This window comes from Tiliqua scincoides, chromosome 6 (genome assembly GCF_035046505.1).
Source record: "Tiliqua scincoides isolate rTilSci1 chromosome 6, rTilSci1.hap2, whole genome shotgun sequence".
Lineage (NCBI taxonomy): Eukaryota > Metazoa > Chordata > Lepidosauria > Squamata > Scincidae > Tiliqua > Tiliqua scincoides.
In genome coordinates, this window is record NC_089826.1 from 10,484,676 (window position 1) to 10,505,333 (window position 20,658).

At 43.5% G+C, this 20,658-nt stretch overlaps 2 protein-coding genes and 1 long non-coding RNA gene across 10 annotated transcripts in view; all 3 read right to left on the reverse strand.

The window, feature by feature from the left end:
• SEC31A (SEC31 homolog A, COPII coat complex component) overlaps positions 1-8,131 on the reverse strand; it is a 54,309-nt gene extending 46,178 nt beyond the window's left edge. For 6 of the 7 annotated variants that reach the window (XM_066632570.1, XM_066632568.1, XM_066632567.1 and 3 more), the window contains exons 1-2: positions 8,004-8,131; positions 1,758-1,840 (exon numbers count right to left, since the gene is read on the reverse strand). In XM_066632570.1, the coding sequence (XP_066488667.1) occupies positions 1,758-1,836 (79 nt within the window). In that variant the 5' untranslated portion in view covers positions 1,837-1,840; positions 8,004-8,131. The remainder of the gene's footprint in view (positions 1-1,757; positions 1,841-8,003) is intronic. The other variant, XM_066632565.1, reaches the window with a different exon arrangement.
• Positions 8,132-10,158: 2,027 nt separating this feature from the next.
• On the reverse strand, positions 10,159-13,099 carry LOC136655979 (uncharacterized). Its single transcript, XR_010794686.1, has 4 exons — positions 12,585-13,099; positions 11,845-11,894; positions 11,089-11,119; positions 10,159-10,401 (listed from the first exon to the last, which is right to left on the reverse strand). It is a non-coding gene; the product is annotated as an uncharacterized lncRNA (long non-coding RNA).
• A 3,583-nt stretch (positions 13,100-16,682) lies between these two features.
• Positions 16,683-20,658, reverse strand: part of LIN54 (lin-54 DREAM MuvB core complex component) — a 40,173-nt gene continuing 36,197 nt past the window's right edge. For both annotated transcript variants that reach the window (XM_066632019.1, XM_066632018.1), the window contains exon 15: positions 16,683-19,700. In XM_066632019.1, the coding sequence (XP_066488116.1) occupies positions 19,499-19,700 (202 nt within the window). In that variant the 3' untranslated portion in view covers positions 16,683-19,498. The remainder of the gene's footprint in view (positions 19,701-20,658) is intronic.

Here is a 20,658-nt window from a genome sequence, read left to right on the forward strand (position 1 = left end):
TTTTTAAAATCATAAATCATAAGATCCCCTGGTCGGTGGTGACTTTACTTTTATTGCGCATGAATTTTTTTCTTTACTCTTACTGATGTTGGTAATCATAAAGGAAAAGGGTGTGTTTTCTGTATTGTAGTAGTGTGGTGGTTGAAGAGCTAAGCGAGACAATGGTCTGCTTTGGTAAGGACTAAATAAACCCATTAGTCATATCAAACAAAATTCTCACTCTGGATAATGTTTAGGTGACATACAACTTAGAGAAGTTGTTGAATAAAAGTAACAATTGTGGCTGTACGTTCTTAGAGGTGGTTTGAACAGAAATTGATGGAGGATATTCATGGCTATTGGCCATAAAAGCTGTATGAAACATCCATTAACAGAGACATTTATTTTTTCACATTTTTATACTGCTCTTCCTCGAAAGAGCTCAGGGCAGTGTACATAGCTTCTCCCCTCCTTTTGTCCTCACAACAACCCTGTGAGGTGGGTGAGGCTGAGAGAATGTGACTGGCCCAAATTCACCCAGGAAGCTACATAGCTGAGGGGGGATTTGAACCTCGATCTTCCAGGTTTAAGTCCACCTCTCAAATCTAGATGCTGGAGACAAGCAACAAACTACCTTCTTTATGGCATCCAAGGCATCTGGGCTAGTTGGTGCTGAACCAGATAGACACTGGTCTGGTTCACTATGGCAATTATGCCTTTATTAAGGGCAAAAATCGGCCTCAGCACAAAAAGCAATCAACCAGACCAAAAACATACACTTAGAGAAGTTTGGACTTGCTGGGAAAATTCTCCATTTTGGGGGCTGTGATCTTATGCAGGTTTTAAGCTATACTTATGGGCCTGGTGTATTTGAACATATAAACCATGACTTAGATCAGTGTGGTCCAACATGCGGCCCACAAGGCCCCTTTGATGCCCCTCTGAAGCCCTCCACATCCTCCAGCTTCAGCAACTTTTTGGTCTCCTTGCTGCACCATTCTGACACTTTTGGAGAAGAAACTGTGGCAGGGAGACTGAAAAGCCCCGCCAAATCTACCACTGCCTCCACCTCTTTCTAACTGAGCCTGCTGAGTGATTTGGGCAGCTCAGAACTTGGAAGTAATTGGTGGTGACATCATCAAGTCACTACCAATTACTTCCGTGTCGGCACAGACAGGGTTCATGCCATGGTCATGGAACCCCCTGGCTACCAGAAGTTTACAACCTGATTTAGGTTAACATGAACATACCATGGTGAGCCTTTGGACTTCTCTTAATTTTCAAACAACTGCAGTTTCCTGTAACTTATGAGCTTGGGAAACTGTGGTTTACTCAAGTTCATTAAAACTAATCCTACTTTGCCTGCTAACCAGAATAAGAATAATTCACAAATCTGAGTTCATATGGGGAACTGTGATTTGGTCAAAAGTGACAGTAGACACTTTCAACTCTTCCCTTCATCCTTTCCAGACGGAGAAAGAAGAGGGGGAACAGGCAAACTCCAAAAATGAACAGAAGAACTCCAAACATGCCTTCATAGTGCTAAGCAGCATGCAGAGTTATAACTAAAACAGGGCCACAGTACAACAACTTTCAGGACAGTGCTAACCATTCTGAAGTGCTAGGCCTGCAAATGTCTTGATACTCATAAATGCTGCATCAAATCTCTGGGTAATCAGATGCCTGGGACTTTCCTAACACACTTCTGTTACAAGCTTCAACTTTAATAAGTATAAATACTTATACACTTGGACAAAACAAGGATTTATTAAAATTACCAGTAGCCAAATAAATGGGATGATGGTGGGCTGGACTCCATGCCTGGATGGCAGTGCGGTCTATCTCTTTTAGCTTCATCCTGCTGAGAAATTTTTAAGAGAATTCAAGAGAATGTCTAACAACACAGGTCTAAGAATTTTTAATACAAATACACTTGGTCTGCTTTAGCTGTTTGACTTATGCTAGAATCATATTCTTCTGCAATACCACAGTACAGGATATGGTGCGTGCCCTTGGATGATAGCACAACAGTTGCACCACAATAACTCCAGGGGTGCTGACTGATGTACTACAAATGCTGGAACAATACTGTATCCATGGACCTCCAACAAGTTTTAAAAATAAGTATTTACTATGTTAATCCACATGATTAAAGAAAACATCTTATAAATGTGATAATTTCAAAGCACTGGCATGAACTTTAAAAGTCCACCACACAAAACGTATGTAGATTCTATTACTTTAAATCATATTTAATACTATGGACCTGTGGAGTAGGGCAAAACATAGGCAATGCAGCGGCAGGCTGACAGTCACCATCTGTTCTTCCTTATGCCCTTGGGTTAGCTACGCAATACAATAATACTAACTGTGTTAGTGCGTGAAACTGCCATCACACTTTTAACTATGTTCTTCAGAGGCAGGGCTTTTTTTCTAATGGAATGTGGGGGGACGGAGTTCCGGCACCTTTTTGCAGGGGCCCCTCCCCTTCGGAGGCATTCCAGGAGGGGGGGAGCAAAACAGAGGCATTTGCTGGGTGGGTGCTAGGGGGTGCACGGTGGGCGGGCGGGCACCTGGCCCCTGCCTGACCACACAACGACCCCCTCCTGCCCCATCTCCAAGCTCTCGCCTGAGCCCAGCCCGCCTCCCCTCCCCCCGCTCTCTGCTTCCCTGCGCAGCTTCCAAGCCGGTGGAGGGCGTGGGGGACATGCGCCAACGCCGAGGAGGAGGACGGGAGACGGGCTGTGGGAGACAGGAGACGGGCTGTGGCACCCACGGAACACGCAGGTACTGGCTTGGTGGAGGAGGAGGGGAAGGAAGCTGGCTGGTAATAGCCCCGTGCCAATCTGCAGCACGAGCCTAGGCGTGTCTACTCAGAAGTAAGTTCCATTGTGTTCAATGGGGCTTACTCCCAGGAAAGTATCATAGCCTTGCAGCCTGAGTAGACAGGCAGAGGAAGGGCTCTGAGGCTGCAGTCCTTTCCACACCTTCCTGGAAGTGAGCCCCACTGCCTCTACTGGGACTGACTTCTGAGTAGACAGGTACAGGATTGGGCCCTGAGGCTGCCATCCTATCCACAGTAAGCCCCATTCACTAAAGTGGAACTTACTTCTGAGTAGACAGGCATAGGATTGGGCTCTTAGGCTGCAATCCTAGGCACTTTCTTGGGAGTAAGCTCCATTGACTAGAATGAGACTTACTTCAGAGTAGACATACCTAGGATTGGGCTCTTAATTCTGGCAGAGATATATATCTGCACCCATTTTCACCTGCTAAGGGCAGGTGAAAAGGGATTCTATGTGTGTACAACGTGCTGTCCAGCCTTGCCCGAGAGCCTCCTCATCCTTCCCCCACAAGTATGCCCTCCGCCAGCCAGAGTTTGCAGCTCCTCTCCAGCAATGCACAGCAGCTGCTCAGGGCAGCAGAGAACATACAATTGCATGCCAAGCACCTTCCCAAAGACACAGAGTATTCTGATACCTGAATTAAACCATATTTAATCACTTATTTGCAAATGTAGCTGTTTCTATGTGCACCTAAGGACCCCTCTTGTCTAAGAATTCCTTTTTTGGTCTTACTCCCACAGTTGCTTAGAGTAATTTTACTACATGGAACTCATGTAAGCCATTTTTCGGAATCCATTCACTGCTTCCTCTCCTCGAAGTAGTGCCACACTACATACTACACGCTACAAGTGCACCTGTACAGTATTTTTCCCCATGTGTAGAAAAAGTAGCTAGGGGGAAGGGGATGTGGAGATTGACAGCCCAATCCTATGCATGTCTACTCAGAAGTAAGTTCATCTTTAGGGGGGAAGCACATAAAAAAATATTTTATTTCTCCAATAAAAATGGTTTATAAATAAATAAATAAATAAAAGATTAACAAGTTGTGAGTTCCTGCACCTTTTATTTTACAAAAAAAGCACTGTTCACAGGTATCGCTAAAACAATCAGTTTCAAACCTTTTCAGACTGGGAACCCTCTCTCCATACCCTTCTCATCTTTTGGTTTTACCTCTTTCCCCATATCCTTGTAAAAAAAAAGTGTGCTTAAGATTTTTTTATTTTTTTGCTCCAATTACAATCCACTACTGACTATGGATGTGTTGGCAAATCTGGGTATCTTGGTGCATCCTGAGCAAAACCACCCTTAATGACCTTGAGAACCACTAGGGCCAGAAGGTGGTCTACAAATGCAACAAATGCATAAAATAATCAATAACCAGTACAAGAGCCTGTTTTTCCTGTTCACCAATCAATCAGGTGGCATTTGCAACAAGTCAGACAGGCATCCCACTAACCGCCTACCAAAAGGATAATGTGCACTCCTCCTGATGGCCCAATGCCAAGAATCTTATTCTAACCACAGCTTCCTCTTCACCATTTTAGTTAAAATCTTGAGTTTGAACTGTTCCACAATAACTTTCATCAAACATGAAACGAGATAAAGAAAACGTAAACAGAAAAGCCTCTCTTTATATGAGGCTGTGCACCAACTGAGATCTGGACAGCTGGCACTGCTTGAGGCTCCATCTTTACAACAAAGATAGTGGTGAGCAGCTAGAAACAGGCTTTTCCTGCAGTCATTCCTAAGCTTCAGAACAGGGGTTGGCAACCTTTCTGGGCAAAGGAGCCAGACATTTGGTGATGAAGTGATTGCCAAAATTTTGGGTTGCTAAGCTCCTAGAAGTGGCTGCACAGAGCTCGGCTTGGAAGGTGAAGCCTTCCATCCTATTTGCTCTGCACCACACAGGGAATAGCAGAGCCACCTGCCCAGGTTTGTGGAGTCCCTGTGATGTTGGGTGGAAGGCCAGATAGTGCCCATGGGCCATAGGTTGCTGACCCCTGCTTTGGAACCTCCTGCCTGAGGAAGTTTAAAAATCCTCATCTTTACTGGGATTGTGGAAAGGATTAAAACTTTCCTTTTCAGCAGGCCACAGGCTGATGTAGGTTCTGTGACTTGTTCTGTAGTGATGTTCTTTGTTCTTTTTTCATTGTATGATTGTTTGGTTTTATGATTTTTACTACTGTGAACTTATAGGATGGCAGTTACATTATTAATTAATATTTGTGCTATCATCACATATGGTATTTTGGTGTCTGTTCGTAATAACATAGCTTCCAAGTTCATTCACTCTGAACTGGAGAAGGGGAAAAAAGATGGCTAAATACTTAAGAACTGTTGCATTAAATGAACCTCTCTTCATGTTAAGGACACAAAAGAGGAAGAGTCATCTCTCCAGGTTCCCAATTTCAGGTACTGCAAGAATTGATCTTCCAATCACGCTGAATTCATCAAATTGTCATTTATATTCTACCTTTACTCCTATAATGGGGAAACCCAAGGCAGTTCACAACAAATGCACTAAAATACACCTGATGCACTAAAATAAACACAATAAAAGTAAAATGAAGCAGCAAATAAAAACACCAACAGCAATAGAAACAGCAGTACAGCACAAATCAGCTCTTTAACAGCAGCTAGAAAAACTACATCTAGAAAAAATAAGCAGGAACTAAATCCAATGAAAATGTAAAATGGGAAGGCTATACAGAAAAGGAAGTCTAAGCCCCACTGAAAGGACAACAGAGAGGGAATTACAAAGTTGTGGCACTGAGACAAAGAAGGCGATATGCCTTGTGGCAACCAACCTGGCCTCAGCCAAGTAGATGCCCCCCCAACCTTTAGATATAGGCCCACCAATGAAAAAGCAACCCTTTTAAGTACATCAGGCCCAAACCTTAGTCTTCTTATACTAAGAAAAGTGGGCCAAAAAGAGTGTCATGTCTATATTGCACTGTATATTCTCTGAGGCCAATCCAAAAATACTATTACTTTATTTAATACACAACCACCATATAAGTCACAGTACTTGAGATATGGATGCACAACAGATTTCAGAATCTAGAATTACCATAGTTGTATGCCTACAACACACACAAAATTGTACAGTTAAGTTACTCCAATCTCATCTTCAAGTAAACCTATGTAATGTAACGCGTACGTAACAGGTAACAAAAGCTTACTGACTCATTATTCTTTAACAGGAATCATTCCTTATTCCCATTCCAAATCTATTTTCCTTTCCTGGTTAAACACCCTAGTGCAAGACAAATTTCAAGTCCTCCAAAGAGGTGGACTAAGAAATAGTTAAAGGCACTTGCACACCACCGAAGCCTTGTGACTCTTGCTACTCCTAAGGATACCAAAGGAGAGCTCATAAACTTCCATGTCACCAAACTGCACGGAGAACAGATCATTGTTCAACAGACAGCTTGGAAACCTTTGATACAGACACAGCACCAAAGAAAGCCTGGCCTCTCATTCAGAACTATTAACAGGAACAGAAGGCTCCATGATCAAAAGTATTTCATGCTGACTGACTTTGCCTTCAACCCACCTTTTTCGATGGATCACTTATAGGGGAGTGATTTTCCCCACACATCTCTGCATTACTAAATCCTATCAGCAGCTATGAGTACAGAACAAGCACCACATAAACACAAAGGCATGACCTTATTTGCTTACCTAAAAATGACTAACAAACTCCCAGTTTGTGTTACTGGGATCCCCATTTACACCTACAACTTTGCAATGAAGGAATGTGTGTGGGGGAGGGGAGAGACATTTTATATGTTACCCAACCCAATCACAACCCCCTCCCCCCCCCAAGGTTAGTTAATGGATAAAGAATCCACTCTCTGGTCTTTGATGGCATGGTGGTTACTCTTAATTAACACTGAGCAAAGATGCAGTTTGGTGCATAAAAAACAAACAAGAGTGTGTGTTACAGCAAAACACAATCTAAGATCTCCAAGTGGTTTTAATATACAAATCACCTGCCTTGATAACATGCAGTATTTTTACAGCAAGAGGGGAAGGGGATAAAACTTACTCACAAGTGTTAGGAGTCAGTAACATACATTGGTTATGCCTGAATTCTCCCACTGGACTCACAATCACTTCTCCAAGGATGCACTTATCAAGCTCTCAATGTATGCATTAATTAAAGGGCTTTAACATGGGGATTTGAATCCACTGTTGTATACTTGCAAGTATACGACTAGATGGGGAGTAAAAACTGTCTAGATTTAGCAATACAGAGTGTGCATGTGTGTGATAAAGATCTATCTATATGGCATTATTAACACACAAGTCCCCCCCCCCAAAAATTGCCAGCTCACAGGCTTGCAAGCCCCCACAATTGCCAGCTCACCGACTGGCAACCCCCCCAACTGCCAGCTCACCAGCTGGCAACCCCCCCCCCCCAATTGCCAGTTCACAGGCTGGCAAACCCCCCACCCACCCAATTGCCAAACTCACAGGCTGGCAACCACCCCCCCCCAAACTGCCAGCTCACAGGCTTGCAGACACACACTATGGACTGGATTGAGCTAAGGGGCTTGGCAACTGCCACCCCAGGGCTCCTTCCAAGGCCAGACCCCAGCCCCATGTAACAAAAGAGCTGCAAGGGGCTACCAGACCCCAAAGTGGGGGTGGGGTGGGGGTGCTCCCTGAACCCAGTCCCCTTGCGAGGGAGGAAAGGAACAGGTCAAAACACAGCCTGAGAGCCCAATGCCCTGCATGCCTACTCAGAAGGAAGCCCCATTACAGTCAGTGGGGCTTACTCCAAGGTAAGGGTGGACAGGACTGTAGCCTCACAGCCCACTCCTAGCCACACTTTCCTGGGAGTAAGCCCCATTGACTGCAATGGGGCTTGCTTCTGAGTAGACATGCAGAGGGCTAGAGCCTCCTCAGAAGGAAGTCCCATTCTAGTCAGTGGGGCCTACTCCCAGGGAAGCGTGGTCAGGATCCACGCCTACTCAGGAGCGAGTCCCACTGTGCTGAGTGGGGCTTACTCCCGGGTAAGGGGCCGGGATGCCTCCTCAGAAGGGAGTCCCGCTCCCAGGCGAGCGGGCAGGAGGTGGGGCAGCCCCCCGGGGGACCGCCGTCCTCGCCCGCAGCGGCTCGGGAGCAGGCCCCGGAGGGGGAGGGCGTCCAGGGGGAGCGCCGCGGCCTCACCTCTCCCTGCGCCGCCGCCGCGGCCTCCTCCTCCCGAGCCGGCGGCTCCCGAGCGCTCCCTGCCAGGCCGAGGCTCCCCCTCGGCCGCTTCAACGTGGCAGCCGGAGCGCCGCCCTCACCCTCCGGCTTCCGGGGCAAACCGACCCCGCCCGGGCTGGGAGGAGAGCGGCGGAGGCGGGCCAAGCAGCCTCCCAGGCGGCCGCCCTTCTGAGCTCGGCCAGCCTCCCCGTGGCCGGGAGGGCGGCGTGCCCCCGAGCATGTGCAGAGTGCCTCCCCCCCACACCAACAAGGGAAGGCGGCAGTGCCCCTCAGGATGTGCAGTGCAGTGCCTTCCCCCTTGCAGTGGCAAAGGAAGACGGTGGTGTCCTGAGCATGTGCAGAGTGCCCTCTCCCCCTCACTGCGACAAGTGCCCCTGAGCAAGCCCGAGCCTTTCCTCTCTCACACCGGCAAGTGCCCAAGTATGTGCAGAGTGCCTTCCTCCTCACACTGGCAAGAGAAAACAGCGCCCCTCAGCATGTGCAGAATACCTTCCCCCCTCACAGTGGCAAGGGAAGGTGGGGGTGCCCCTGAGCATATGCAGAGTGCCTTCCCCCCTCACAATAGCAAGGGAAGGTGGCAGTGCTCCTGAGCATGTAGTGTCTTCTCCCTTACAGCAGCAAGGGGAGGCAGCAGTGGCCATGAGTGTGTACAGAGTGCCTTCCCCCCCCTCACACCAGCAAGGGAAGGAGACAGTGCCACTCAACATGTGCAGAGAGCTTCCCCCCCTTGCTGTGACTAGATGCCACCAGTTCCCAGTTTAGTGGCCTTGTCAGTGTGCCATGAGATGAAAAAGGTTGAAAACCGCTGGTCTAGATTATAAGCCATTTAGGGCAGGGATTTGTCCCTCTATATAAAAAATAATGAATGGCTTTTTCATTCCACTGTTCTGGAAATGACTGGTGTATTACTAAATTAGTTCCAAAGTTCTGGAAAACAAACACATATAATGGCTTCTATATTAAGTTTCCCTTACCTTGAGGAGACCTCCAAGACTGGCCCCATTGGCTCACATCCCCATTGGCCCTATTAATAAATGACCTTCCCCCAAATTCCACTGGCACACCTGAGGACCACTCGTGGCACACCAGTGTACCACGGCACAGTGGTTGAAAATGGCTGATCTAGACACAAGGGAGACACTGCAGCTTGGGCTAAGCAAGGGGAATAATATGGAGTTCTGCAGTTGAAGCATACTCAAGCTTAAGCACAACAGAGGGAGTGTAGTCTAAGGTGCAATGCCAAAGGCTTTGTGGAAAAAGGTGGGTCTGAAGAAGGGATATGAAGGAAGTAAGGGAAGAGGCACTGTACAGGTGTTCCAGGCATAAGGTGTTGCAAGGAAGAATAGATGGACAAGTGTGAGGAAACAGGCAATTTTTGGCTGGCTAAGGATGGTGGAGCTAGAGAAGCAAGATCACAGGCAGGAGTGTAGAGGGAGATGCCAGCTGACAGGTAGCTACAAGACAAGGCCATGGCTGGCTTTGAAAGACAAGGGACTAGAGTTGGATTCAAGAGCAGAAAGGAAGCCAGTGCAGGGACTTGAGAAGAGAGACAGAACAATGACAGAGGAATTGAATGACAGCAGAGTGCTAGATGGAGGAGAGGGGGCTGAGATGAGCCAGTGGGAGACAGGGAGAAGGTGGCAGTACTCAAGACAAGATGACCAGGGGCATGAATGAGTTTGCTGAGGAGGCAGAAGAAATGCTGTCTTCTTGCATAATTGTTCAGGTTGAACCAGTATGATTTGGCAGCAGACTAAATGAGGGGGGGGGGGTGTTTAAAAAGATGTCAGAAGATAAAGCCAAAGCTTCAGTATGGTGCCTAATGATAATTTGTACATGGATAAAACTGAATGATCCTGCAACTGGGACAGGAGTCTGAAACATTTTAGAATGAAAAGCATCAGACCCAGCACACTGTTCTACTCCAGCTTCTTCTGATGCACTTTGGATAAATGATTTCTCAGCCAGTTTCACAACCAGGCTACAGTTTGATAAAATGTATTTAATGAAGCTCCATTCTAAACTCTGCATCTCTTACATGTCTGAAATAAAAATAAAGTCAGAAGACACAGAATTTCATGAAAAACCATAGTTTATTAATAAACATACTATAACAAATTTATTGACATGACTTAATATAAACAAGTAAAGGAAGACATTTTGGATGCTTAATCTGCAAGAATTTTATGTATGTTCTTGCCAAAACAAGTACTGTACTAAGCAAGCAATTAATAATTCCTTTTTGCCTAGAAACCTGTCTGCCAAATTGTCCAAGAAGTTAAAAACGGCAAAAGACAACACACCTTCAGGCAATTTTAGAGATAAATGCCTTATGGGTTTTCCAACTTGCTTCAGGTACCTGAAAAATACAAAAGTGAGGGAGATTAAAAATAAAAATGGCTCATTACTTCATTTCTAATTACTGTGTTCATGATTAACTTTTTTGATCCTCTATCAACACACTTAAGAGTTGTTTTGAATATTGTGGGCACATTCCTTGTTTTAAATTATGGGAGGGGGGAACTAAACCCAGGGAACAGCCTAAACACACTTTACTCAGTAATACAACTAGAACTAGGCAGGTTTGAACCCTCTAACTTGGGATCTCCAAACCCCACTGCAGGACACATCCAGCCCTCTGGGGGCTTTTATCCAGCCCCCATTATTCCCCAGCTACTCAGGGCTAAATATAGCAAAAAAAAAGGCACACTTCTGAGTTTCCCAGCATAGGTACGTAACATGTTCAGTCAATAGATGTGCTGAATATAATGTAATGGGAAAAAAATTATTCCACCTCTAGTGGTTGAATGAGATAGATACTGATGCTGGGTGACCTGGAATATAAATTTAAATTACTGTCTACATTAAACTTATATGGAGTAGAAATCGAGATAAAAAATGTTTGTGATTTGCATCATAGGTTGCTTGATGCTTTTTCAAAATCCATTCCTCCCAAGTTCCTCAAAGGAGAAGGGTGTACAGGTAATATATGTAATACATATAACCAGCTCCTTTGCCATTTCCACAAATGTATTCTAAAAGTTACCTTGCAATCTTGGAGAGAGACTTCTTTATTCCTGAAAGCAGAAAAATGATTAGTTGGAGTGTTAACAACACAATATTCTTTATATCTCATATAGCCACTTTGAATGCTCTTTGGGGAAATAATGTGCAGTATAAATTTGTAAATAAGTGGGATTAATTACACAATGCTCAGGGGTTCTACCTAGAATTTTAAAATGGGTGTCCTCATCCATGCAAACAATAATCACAGCAAATCATGATGTGAACAGCAGAAAAGTTTTAATCATTGGACACCAGGGGACAACAAATAAAAAAAATCAGCTACACTGTTGGTTAGATCCTTACACAAAAGCTTTCAAATCAAAGACTGTGCTGTGTATCGTGACCACATTTTGCCATAAAACAGCATTTATACTATTTAGGTATGTCACATAAACAGCTTATATGCTGCGAAATATGGGATCTTATCCCAAGACACTTGTTTTTAAAGGCAAGTTTCTGTCCCTCATGGCTGACTGTGAAAAGGGCAATGGTATTATGCAAATTGCTTTGATAATTTTTTTGAGTAGTATATATTGTAAAAAGCTCTCTTGAAATGAGGGCACAATATTCTGCAGAAAAGGCAACCAGTAAGAGTACTCTTTCAAGAAAGCCAAGTAAAAGAAAATATCTATTTTCATTTTTATGAGATTAATGAATGTGGTAAGTCTGCAAAAGACACACACACACACAAAGGGCAGATATAAATTATGTTACAGTGGGTTCAGACCAGCCTCACCTCAACAAATCCAGGATCCCAGGTTCTGAGCCTTCCATGCTAAACCATTCCTGAGGAAGCAAGAACAAACTTAATAATTTGCTTTTCCTTCCCCCCACCCAGTAATATATACTACTTGCACAGAACAGCTATTCTTTTGAAGCATATGTCCTCAAATAAAATACTAATCACATGAAATCATGATGTGAACAGCAGAGAAAAGGTTTTCTTCATTGGACATACTGCTAAGTCTTAGAGATAAAATACTCAAACGCAGCCACTACTCCATGATGCAGCCGAAGACTTTACACAGTACCTGTTAGAGACATTACGTACTTATTGCATTTCAGCTCCAACATTTAGCTAACAATCAAACTGATTTTACAAAGCATTCCTTTTGTCCTTGGAGCAGCGTTACAAGTACTGGAGAAGAATTAACTGCTATATTTCAAGGGTTAAAAATGAATGAGGGAAAGGAGATCCCATATTTCGCAGCATATAAGCTGTTTATGTGACATACCTAAATGGTATGGGAAATATGGGATACTGTGGAGGGAAAGGAGACCCACTAATCCGTTTACGCTTTGCAGAAGACCACAACTATACTACTTCCTTACAGAGGGATACTTCCTGTATCTCACAGTGGCCCACCAGATGCCTCAGGGAGCACATAAGACAACAAGGGACCTGCATCCTGGCACCCTCCCTTGCATCTGGCATTCTGAGGTAGCCTACTTCTGAAATCAGTAGGTTGCACATACCCATCGTGGCTTGTAACTTTTCCTCCAGGAATTTGTGTAATCCCCTTTTAAAGACATCAAGACCAGGCGCAATCACCACATCCTGTGGCAAGAAGTTCCACAGACCAACTACATGCTGGGTAAAGAAACATCTTCTTTTATCTGTTCCTCCTGTAATCTTTTACTCCATAAACCTGTCCAATCCCCTTCTGGAAGGCATCTAGGCCAGAAGCCATCACCACATCCTGTGGCAAGGAGTTCCACAGACCAATTACCATGCTGGGTGAATAAATAATCTTTTATCAGTTCTTTCTGTTATCTTTTCCTCCATAAATCTGTCCAGTAACCTGTGAAAGGGCATCTAGGCCAGGTGCCATCACATCATGTGGCAGGGAGTTCCACAGGTTAATCACACCCTGTTCCCTCTCCCAAAACAGAACCTATACAGTTCCATTAAACAAGATTGGGGTGAGGAAGAACTATGACCAACCCCACAAACTGAGAAGGTGGCTCTTCCTGCTAAGCAAACCTTAGGCCTGCCCCCGCCTCTTCAGCCTAGCCAAAAGGCCCCCCCCCCGCCTACAAGCCCCGCCACTGAAAAACTCTTCACTCCACGCAGCCAGCGAGGCCAAAAGAAAGACGAGGCTGCAGCCCAGCCTTATATAGGATCACATGACCGCATGTCTACTAGACCCACTCTCCCATTGGTCCGCCCATTTATGGATTCTTATTGGTTGAAACTGCCCGTTTCTTTTCCCGCTTGCAGAGGTAGAGCAAGAAAAAAAAACTAGAGTCACGATCCATCTCTCTGTCCTTATTGAGACCTTACCTTCAGGTTTCCCAATCTGATTTCAAAAGGCTGTCGTCACCCAGTGGTCTAGGGAGCCAGCGACGCCGCTGTTACGCGCAAAAAGAGTCTTCCTCACAGGGCATTAATGTCAGTCTAGCAATTTCCTAGCTCTATGTTCGCTTTCTACAGGGAAGGACCTATGAAAGGAAAAGCGGGAATCGGAACCACCATAGAGCTCCAGACACAAGGCTTAGAGCAGCCTAGAGTCCCTCTGCATGCAGAGGGGGGAGACTCCTTGCAGCAGGGAGCGAGGCTGGGGAGAGCAGCGCCCTCTCCAGGTGGCAGCTCAGCGGTGCTGGTCACAAGGGCAGCTGCCAGCCATAGAGGCGCTTCCTTCCTGCCCCATGAAGGGCTGCAGGTTCTGAAAGGACCTTCAGAGTAGCTCACAACACAAGGCAGCCAACACCCCCTGCCTTTTGCTGCCTTAAAAGTCAGACCTATTCCTGGGTATATTTGGGGTGCCGATGCCAAAAATGGCATCGGTTTGGCCCCAGCACGGCTAGTTTTGGCGATACGGCATAGCCACATTGGTGAACGGTTTGAGCAGCTTCCTCGTGATGTCATCAACCTGGGAGTGATGTCATAGTTGCAACATCATCAGGTGGCTAAAAATTTCAGCACCCCCCTACAACAAAATCAAATCAATTAATTCCTTAAGGGAGAAAATTAAAAGTTTACAATAAGCTAAAAAATTATTTAAAACAATGGACTCTCCTAACCCCTCCCAAGCCATAGCTAAGCTGTTTAACCCATTTCTGCCCAGCCCACAGGTGTACACAGTTTATTTCTGTTGCGTTTATGCAACACTGGGCAGAAATGGCTTTAAAAAATTCCCCAGACATCCCAAAGGCTGCAATCCTACCTGCTCTTACCTGGGAGTAAGCGCCATTGACTGCCAATGTTAAAAGCAGTTGTTCAAAGTGCAGATCTGTAACATTTCCACCCAATGAAGTCACGTACCATGGTAGCACTAAGTCTAATATATTGAAAATACAAATTGAGATGAATGGGGGCTCACCAGAAATTGACTCGGGACCCACTGTTTGAGAAACATCGGCTTACAACATAACACAGGCTAACACACATTTTGCTGTCTTAAAAAGTTAGGCCAATTACTGGGTATATTTGGGGCACCAATTCAAAAAGTTGCATGTTTTGCCCAATCACATCTCGTTTCAGAGATCCTACACGGCCTAAGCCGTGGCATCCTCAAGAGGAAGCTGCTTGAACCATTCACTAACAAGGCTGTGTAGGATCTCTGAAACTAGACATGATGGGGCAAAACTGCTGTCATTTTCAGAATCAGCACTCCAGTCATATAAAACGACCATAAATTATGGGGGGGGGGAGTTTTTCTGACAATTTCCTATGCTTTGGAAAGAAATACTTGATGGTAATGGCAGATGGGCTGTGGTACTGACTTACCAAGGGAAGTGATAGATTCTGTCTCACTGGAGATCTTTTGATTGCAATGGCCATCTGCAAGACTCTGTAGGGCAGTGAAATGTCCAGATATTCTTACTCAAGGAAGGGGGTACTTTCGCCGATTACTCTGCTCTTCCCCCTCCCTTCCAACAGGTTACAGGCCCAGACACCAAAGTAAATGGCCTTGGTAGTTCTGCTTTTTGATTTTTTCTTTCACCTGTTTTTATAAGGCTGGATTTGCTTTGCTATCCACTCTCCAAACTATGCCAGTAACAAAAGCAAAGACTTGGGAAGTGAGTAATAGAGGCACCTGGCTTCAGCCAGTAACTAGATTAGACCCCAAGTCTTTTGAGAGCTGGAAATTATTTAAGTGTTTCTCAATGTTTGTTCTCCACTACACCACTTTACACAGTCCACATACTCAAAGTACCACTGGAAGTAACCGGTGATGACATCCTCACCAGTTACTTCTTGGGAAGCCAAATGCAATGTAACAAACACCAGTAAGAGGGCTCAGGGTGGATGGGAGGTCTTTGTTGAGCATGGAAAAGCATGCTTTGAAACTCTGCCCATCGAGCCAAGCCTCCTACCACTATTTGTTATGTCATGTTCCTGGTCTTGCTGCTGGGTGGCAGGGTTTAGGAGTCTTGTGAATACCACCAGACACCACCTCAAGTACCACTGGTGGTACCTGTACCACTGGTTGAGAAACTCTGCTCTGTTTAGAGGAAGGTGTTTTAGATCTGCTTGCTGAAAATTGCCCTGACTCACAGCCCAATCCTATCCACACTTTCCTGGAAGTAAGCCCCATTGAATCTAAAGGGACTTACTTCTGAGTAGACAAGCATAGGATTGAGCTGTCAGACAGCAACCAAGCCTCTCCATGGGACAAATCTGATATAATTTGTCTTATGTGATTCTATGCCTTAAGGGTACACCATGCCTCCAACAAGCCCAACTGCAATTTCAGTGAGACATGTCAAAATACAGCTAACTGTGCTGTAGGCACACCTAGCCATGGTTAAGACTGGTGGGAGAAAAGGGTTGGTGAGAGAACAAAAGATCCTAGAGCTGGAAAGCTATCGTCTGACCTAAAAATCCATGGGTGGGCAGAAATAACTTTGATGTAAATCAATTCCAAATTTTTTTTTGGGGGGGGGATTTTGGGAGGATCTGAATGGTCAACCTGTGGTCACTAGAACATTATACTTCATGCCTTTTGCTACTGGATAACAAATATTATAGAAAAAGGTTCAAGAACAAGTATCCAAGGGTTTGGGCAAAAAAGTTCTTCCTCTACCCACCTCACCCCCATTTTCTTGTGATCATGCAGTGGTCACTTCCTCAACATAGCTAGAGTCTGTGCAAAACATATTTCCAGTACACTGTGCATCTGATCTGTGCCAGTCACTGGAAAGAATATTTCTGTGGGGAAATGTGATGAGTTTTTTCACCAATTCGATATTTCAGCCAACTGGGTTAGCCAAGACTGATAACAATGCATAATCAACCTCATGCATGTCCATCCAAATTCAAAAGATTGGCTTAGAAATCAATGAGGCCCATGCCAAAGCAAGTTTGTCTAGGACTGCAATCCTATGCACACTTACCTGAGAGTACATCCAACAGGAATTAGTTACATTTATCATGTAATAAATGGTGGAGTAGCAGTAAATGTTAGAGTAGATCGTACAGATAGGATCTACTCCAAGTGAAATGTCAAGTTATGGCTGTCATAATGCAAATAAAATCTGGTGCTCCAATTTAAAAATATTACTAATTTTTAAAAAAAGGCAAAGTCAATTAGTACAGAATAGTATAAATGTTTTATTTTTTTTCCTTTGCGATTTATCTGACGGTTTTTACAATATAGAAAAGTGTAATTCTTTGAATAGGTCTAGTAAATATAAATTTAAATCTATTTTTAGATGTAAACCAGAACTAGAAAAGTAACCCCAGACACACACTCCTCTCAAAATCTGCTGACAGTGGGTATACAATCCAGAAGCACTCTGCCGGGGCAATCGCTGATCATTTTTGGAGGGTTTTTATAGAAATGCCACAGAAACTCCACTGAAATGGCTATGCAGCACAAGTGCCTCAAATTGTTCCCAGCATTTTGATATTATTTTTGCTAATTTGTTCAGCAATTTCATGCAAGTAGCCAAATTCAAACACGCCAGGGAAGGAGGAAGAACCAAGCTAAGTACCAGAAAGCTTGTTCTGAGAGAGACAGAAAACTAGATCTTTGATTGCACCTTCTTCAACTCTTTACACACCATTCCATCATACATAATCTACAACCGGGATCCAAACTCCACAAAGTTTTCTGCACACTCATAAATACACATCACAAAACAAGGTGCAAATTAGAATAAGACACAAGTTATGTACAGAATTAGCACAGGTTTAGTTCTAGACAAAAAGATGAATGTTGCAATTTGTTTGAAAAATAACTTGATCAAGTATTATTTTCTCCACTTACACTAATTTACATTTATACAATTCTTATTGTATGGACACTTACAGAATCAGAAAAAGGTAGCCTTCATCTACTCCGAAAGGCAACACTTTCTGAATCTTCTACATATAAAATCAGCTAAAATGAAAACAGCTTCTCTTTCAGGATTGTGTGTACATATACACAAGTTTGCTATGTGTACAGATACACAGTTACATGGCAGAATATATACAACTAAATGGAGAAAATATGCCTTTCAACAAAAGTAGTAGTATTAATTACAGAAAAGGTATCTAACCAATGCTTGCCCATTCAAATATGAGGTTCATGTCCATCCATTCATGAAATTTAGAACTGTGGAACAATTTGCTGCACTAGAGAAGCATGCAATTCTGTTTAGCGTTTTAATAGTAATTTACAAAAGTTCCAAGTGCTGAGGCTCTCCATCCAAGCGATATTACTTCACTTTTTTCTTCTCCATCACAGGATCACTATGTTTTGCTTTGCATTAGCACTGCTAAAATATACTTTTTAAAATATAAGCTAATTAGTTTAGTTAAAAAAAAAAAAAAAAGTACACACCGCTTCAATTCAGATACAGTCAGTTTGAATAACTCCCTGAAATATCCACTAGGACTTAGTTTACTCTCTGCTGAATGAATAGGCCTGGTTTGTCTCCCCCACCCTATTGATTATGGTGAAATCTGCACCATGTCCAAAGTCTGTCTGGAATAGTTCTTATCTCCACATTTAGATACTTCATAGGTATGCACAGCAGAAGCAGCTCATTTAGCTCATACATTTTAAAAGTCCCTTCCATTTCAAATATGTCTTACAATGTGGCATGGAGTGGTAGAGGCTGCTGTACTGAGAAAACTGAAGTGGCACATAACTAGCTGTGCGGTTTTTGGATCCTAGACAGTACCTATGGAGATCTAGGACAATGTTTGGAGTTATTCAGCAAGCAAACATATCTGGCATTTTAACAAACTAAGACTATGCTTGCCTCTCATGCATTAATTTAAAGCAAATCTTATTGCAAAGTGTTCTTTAGATGATACATAACACCACCAAGCTCTGCATGATTTAAGTTAGAGAAGGTATCAACCAGTATATGGTGGAAGTATGAAAAGCAAAAATTTGGGAGAACGTTAAGGTAGGATGAATGTAATGTATTATTCCATCAAATAATCACCTGGCAATTCTGATGGGATCCCTCAGTGTATCCTGAACATGATCAGGAATTTACCGGAAATGTTGGGTACTGCCTGGATGACAGCTAGATGATCAGAACATATAGATAGTAAGATTTGCCTGGGAAATAGCTCAACTGTTAAAATCTCTAACTGCATCAGTTTGTCAAAACAGATCTTTGAAACCAATGGTGTATTAAAATTTGGAATGTGTATAACGGTGATAGATTTCTTAAAATGTACTAAAAAGATTGTTGCACAATATTTAAAGCTAAATTACAAATTTTGACCTTGATTTTATATATCAGTGTTCTACATTTCTGCACCTTGCTCTGGTAACGCATTATTCCCAATATAAACCAACAGTAAGATCAAAAGAAGAAGTGTTTCCACTCAGATCAGGACTGTTGCGAACAAGACAATCCACAGATTTGCATTTTCTTTTCAAATTGGTTTTAGGCAAGTAGCTCTTTTTACTGACTTCCTTTCAGCATTTACTCCTCCACCAATGTACTGCTCTATGCTGGTGCAAACATAAAGCTGCACTGTAATGCTGATCAAATGTACTGGGCACATCTGTTCAGAATACTGTTCTAGTAAGAACACCCAGTGATTTCAACTGTGTTTGCACAAGAGATGTTCTCAATAAGCTGTGTCTTGTTTTTTTCCTCCATACAAAAACCAAACACTGTACATTACAAATAATAATAATTTAAAAGAATTGCCTGAAGAACATTTTCTAAGAAACAATGGGAAGGACTTTGCATAGCCCCATGTAGTTTAGAGGTTGAGGAGAAAACACACACTTCTATGCATCAACCTAAGTAAAAGAAAGTTCAGCTAAAAATGTACTCATTATTTTTTGCTTCCGTATTAACATAAGCTAATGGAAACTAAGCAGCACCAAATTAAGAATGAATGACTATCACTACATCTGCTACTGTGAACCAAAAAGTGTCCATGTGCCTTTTAGTGTCCCATTTAGACCATGGCTCATTTTCAAGAGTCAACAGTTCATGGCACAAGGGTCACTTTTAGACTTTCCTGCCGAGTTTATGATTCTCATCAGACAACGTCCAAACTCCTCCAGGATCATCCGTTCTGCCACTGCCTTTGACTTGCCTGCCTTCTCGGCCTGCTCAGTTTGGGCAAGTAAGCAGTCGCATGTCGCTTCGGCAACTTCCTTTGTCACAAATGTAAATGGCAACCTGGAAAGTAAAAAATGAACATGCATAATACAGTAGCAACAAGACTCTTCCCCTGTGCTGCCCCCTCCCCATTAAGGTATCTCTAATAATAGCAAAAGGCAGATTTAAAGAGGCCATCCTCTGCAGTGCTCCAGTGTTCTTCCCCAACAAACCACAGTGCACGAGTTGCAGTGTACTTGTCCTACCTCTATGAAATCTCTATCCAAATAGTTTCAACAGCTCCCTCTCTAGAGTCAAGGGTTATTGCCCTTTAAAACCTGGAACAGGAAAGCAAAGACCTGCACAGGTTGACACTAGTCTCTTGCACAGAGTTCTGTATCTTTGACTAGGAGTGGCAGTAGGGATGGAGGAAACTAAGAGGGTTCAAGTTGCAGAGGTGATGGGTGGTGTATGAGGAGAGACAACAGACAGGCACCGCAGACACTCGCCTATAAGTCGATCTCACACAGAAGTCAAGGGCAGGTTTTGAGCCCCAAATCATGGAATTTTCTATGACACTCGGATAAGTCAGGGGTTGAACTTAGGGGGGTCTGACTATAATTTTGTCTGATTTTACCTGATGCCAGATCTTGAAAAATAACCTTCCAGTAATTGTTACCTAAAAACAGTTTCTAATTTATTAAAAATACAATAAAAGATCATAAGATGCATTTATGTTCATTAACTTTTAAAATTCTGGTCTTCACAACATTTGTGTAAACACTGTCAGAATAAGTGCCTGTAAACAACATACCAGCAGAACCTTAGTCAAATCCTTCTTTAAGGTGCCTGGTGTGTTAAGCCAGAGGCTCTACATATAACATGCAACATAAAACATGCAATTGGGGGTGTGCAGTTCAGTTCACAGCATGGAGACAAGCAACAAGGACTAAGCTGTGCACAGTTGCAACCCTCTTTACTCAGAAGCAAACTCAGTGCTTTCCATGGGCATTATTCTTAAGCAATGGTGCACTGCAGT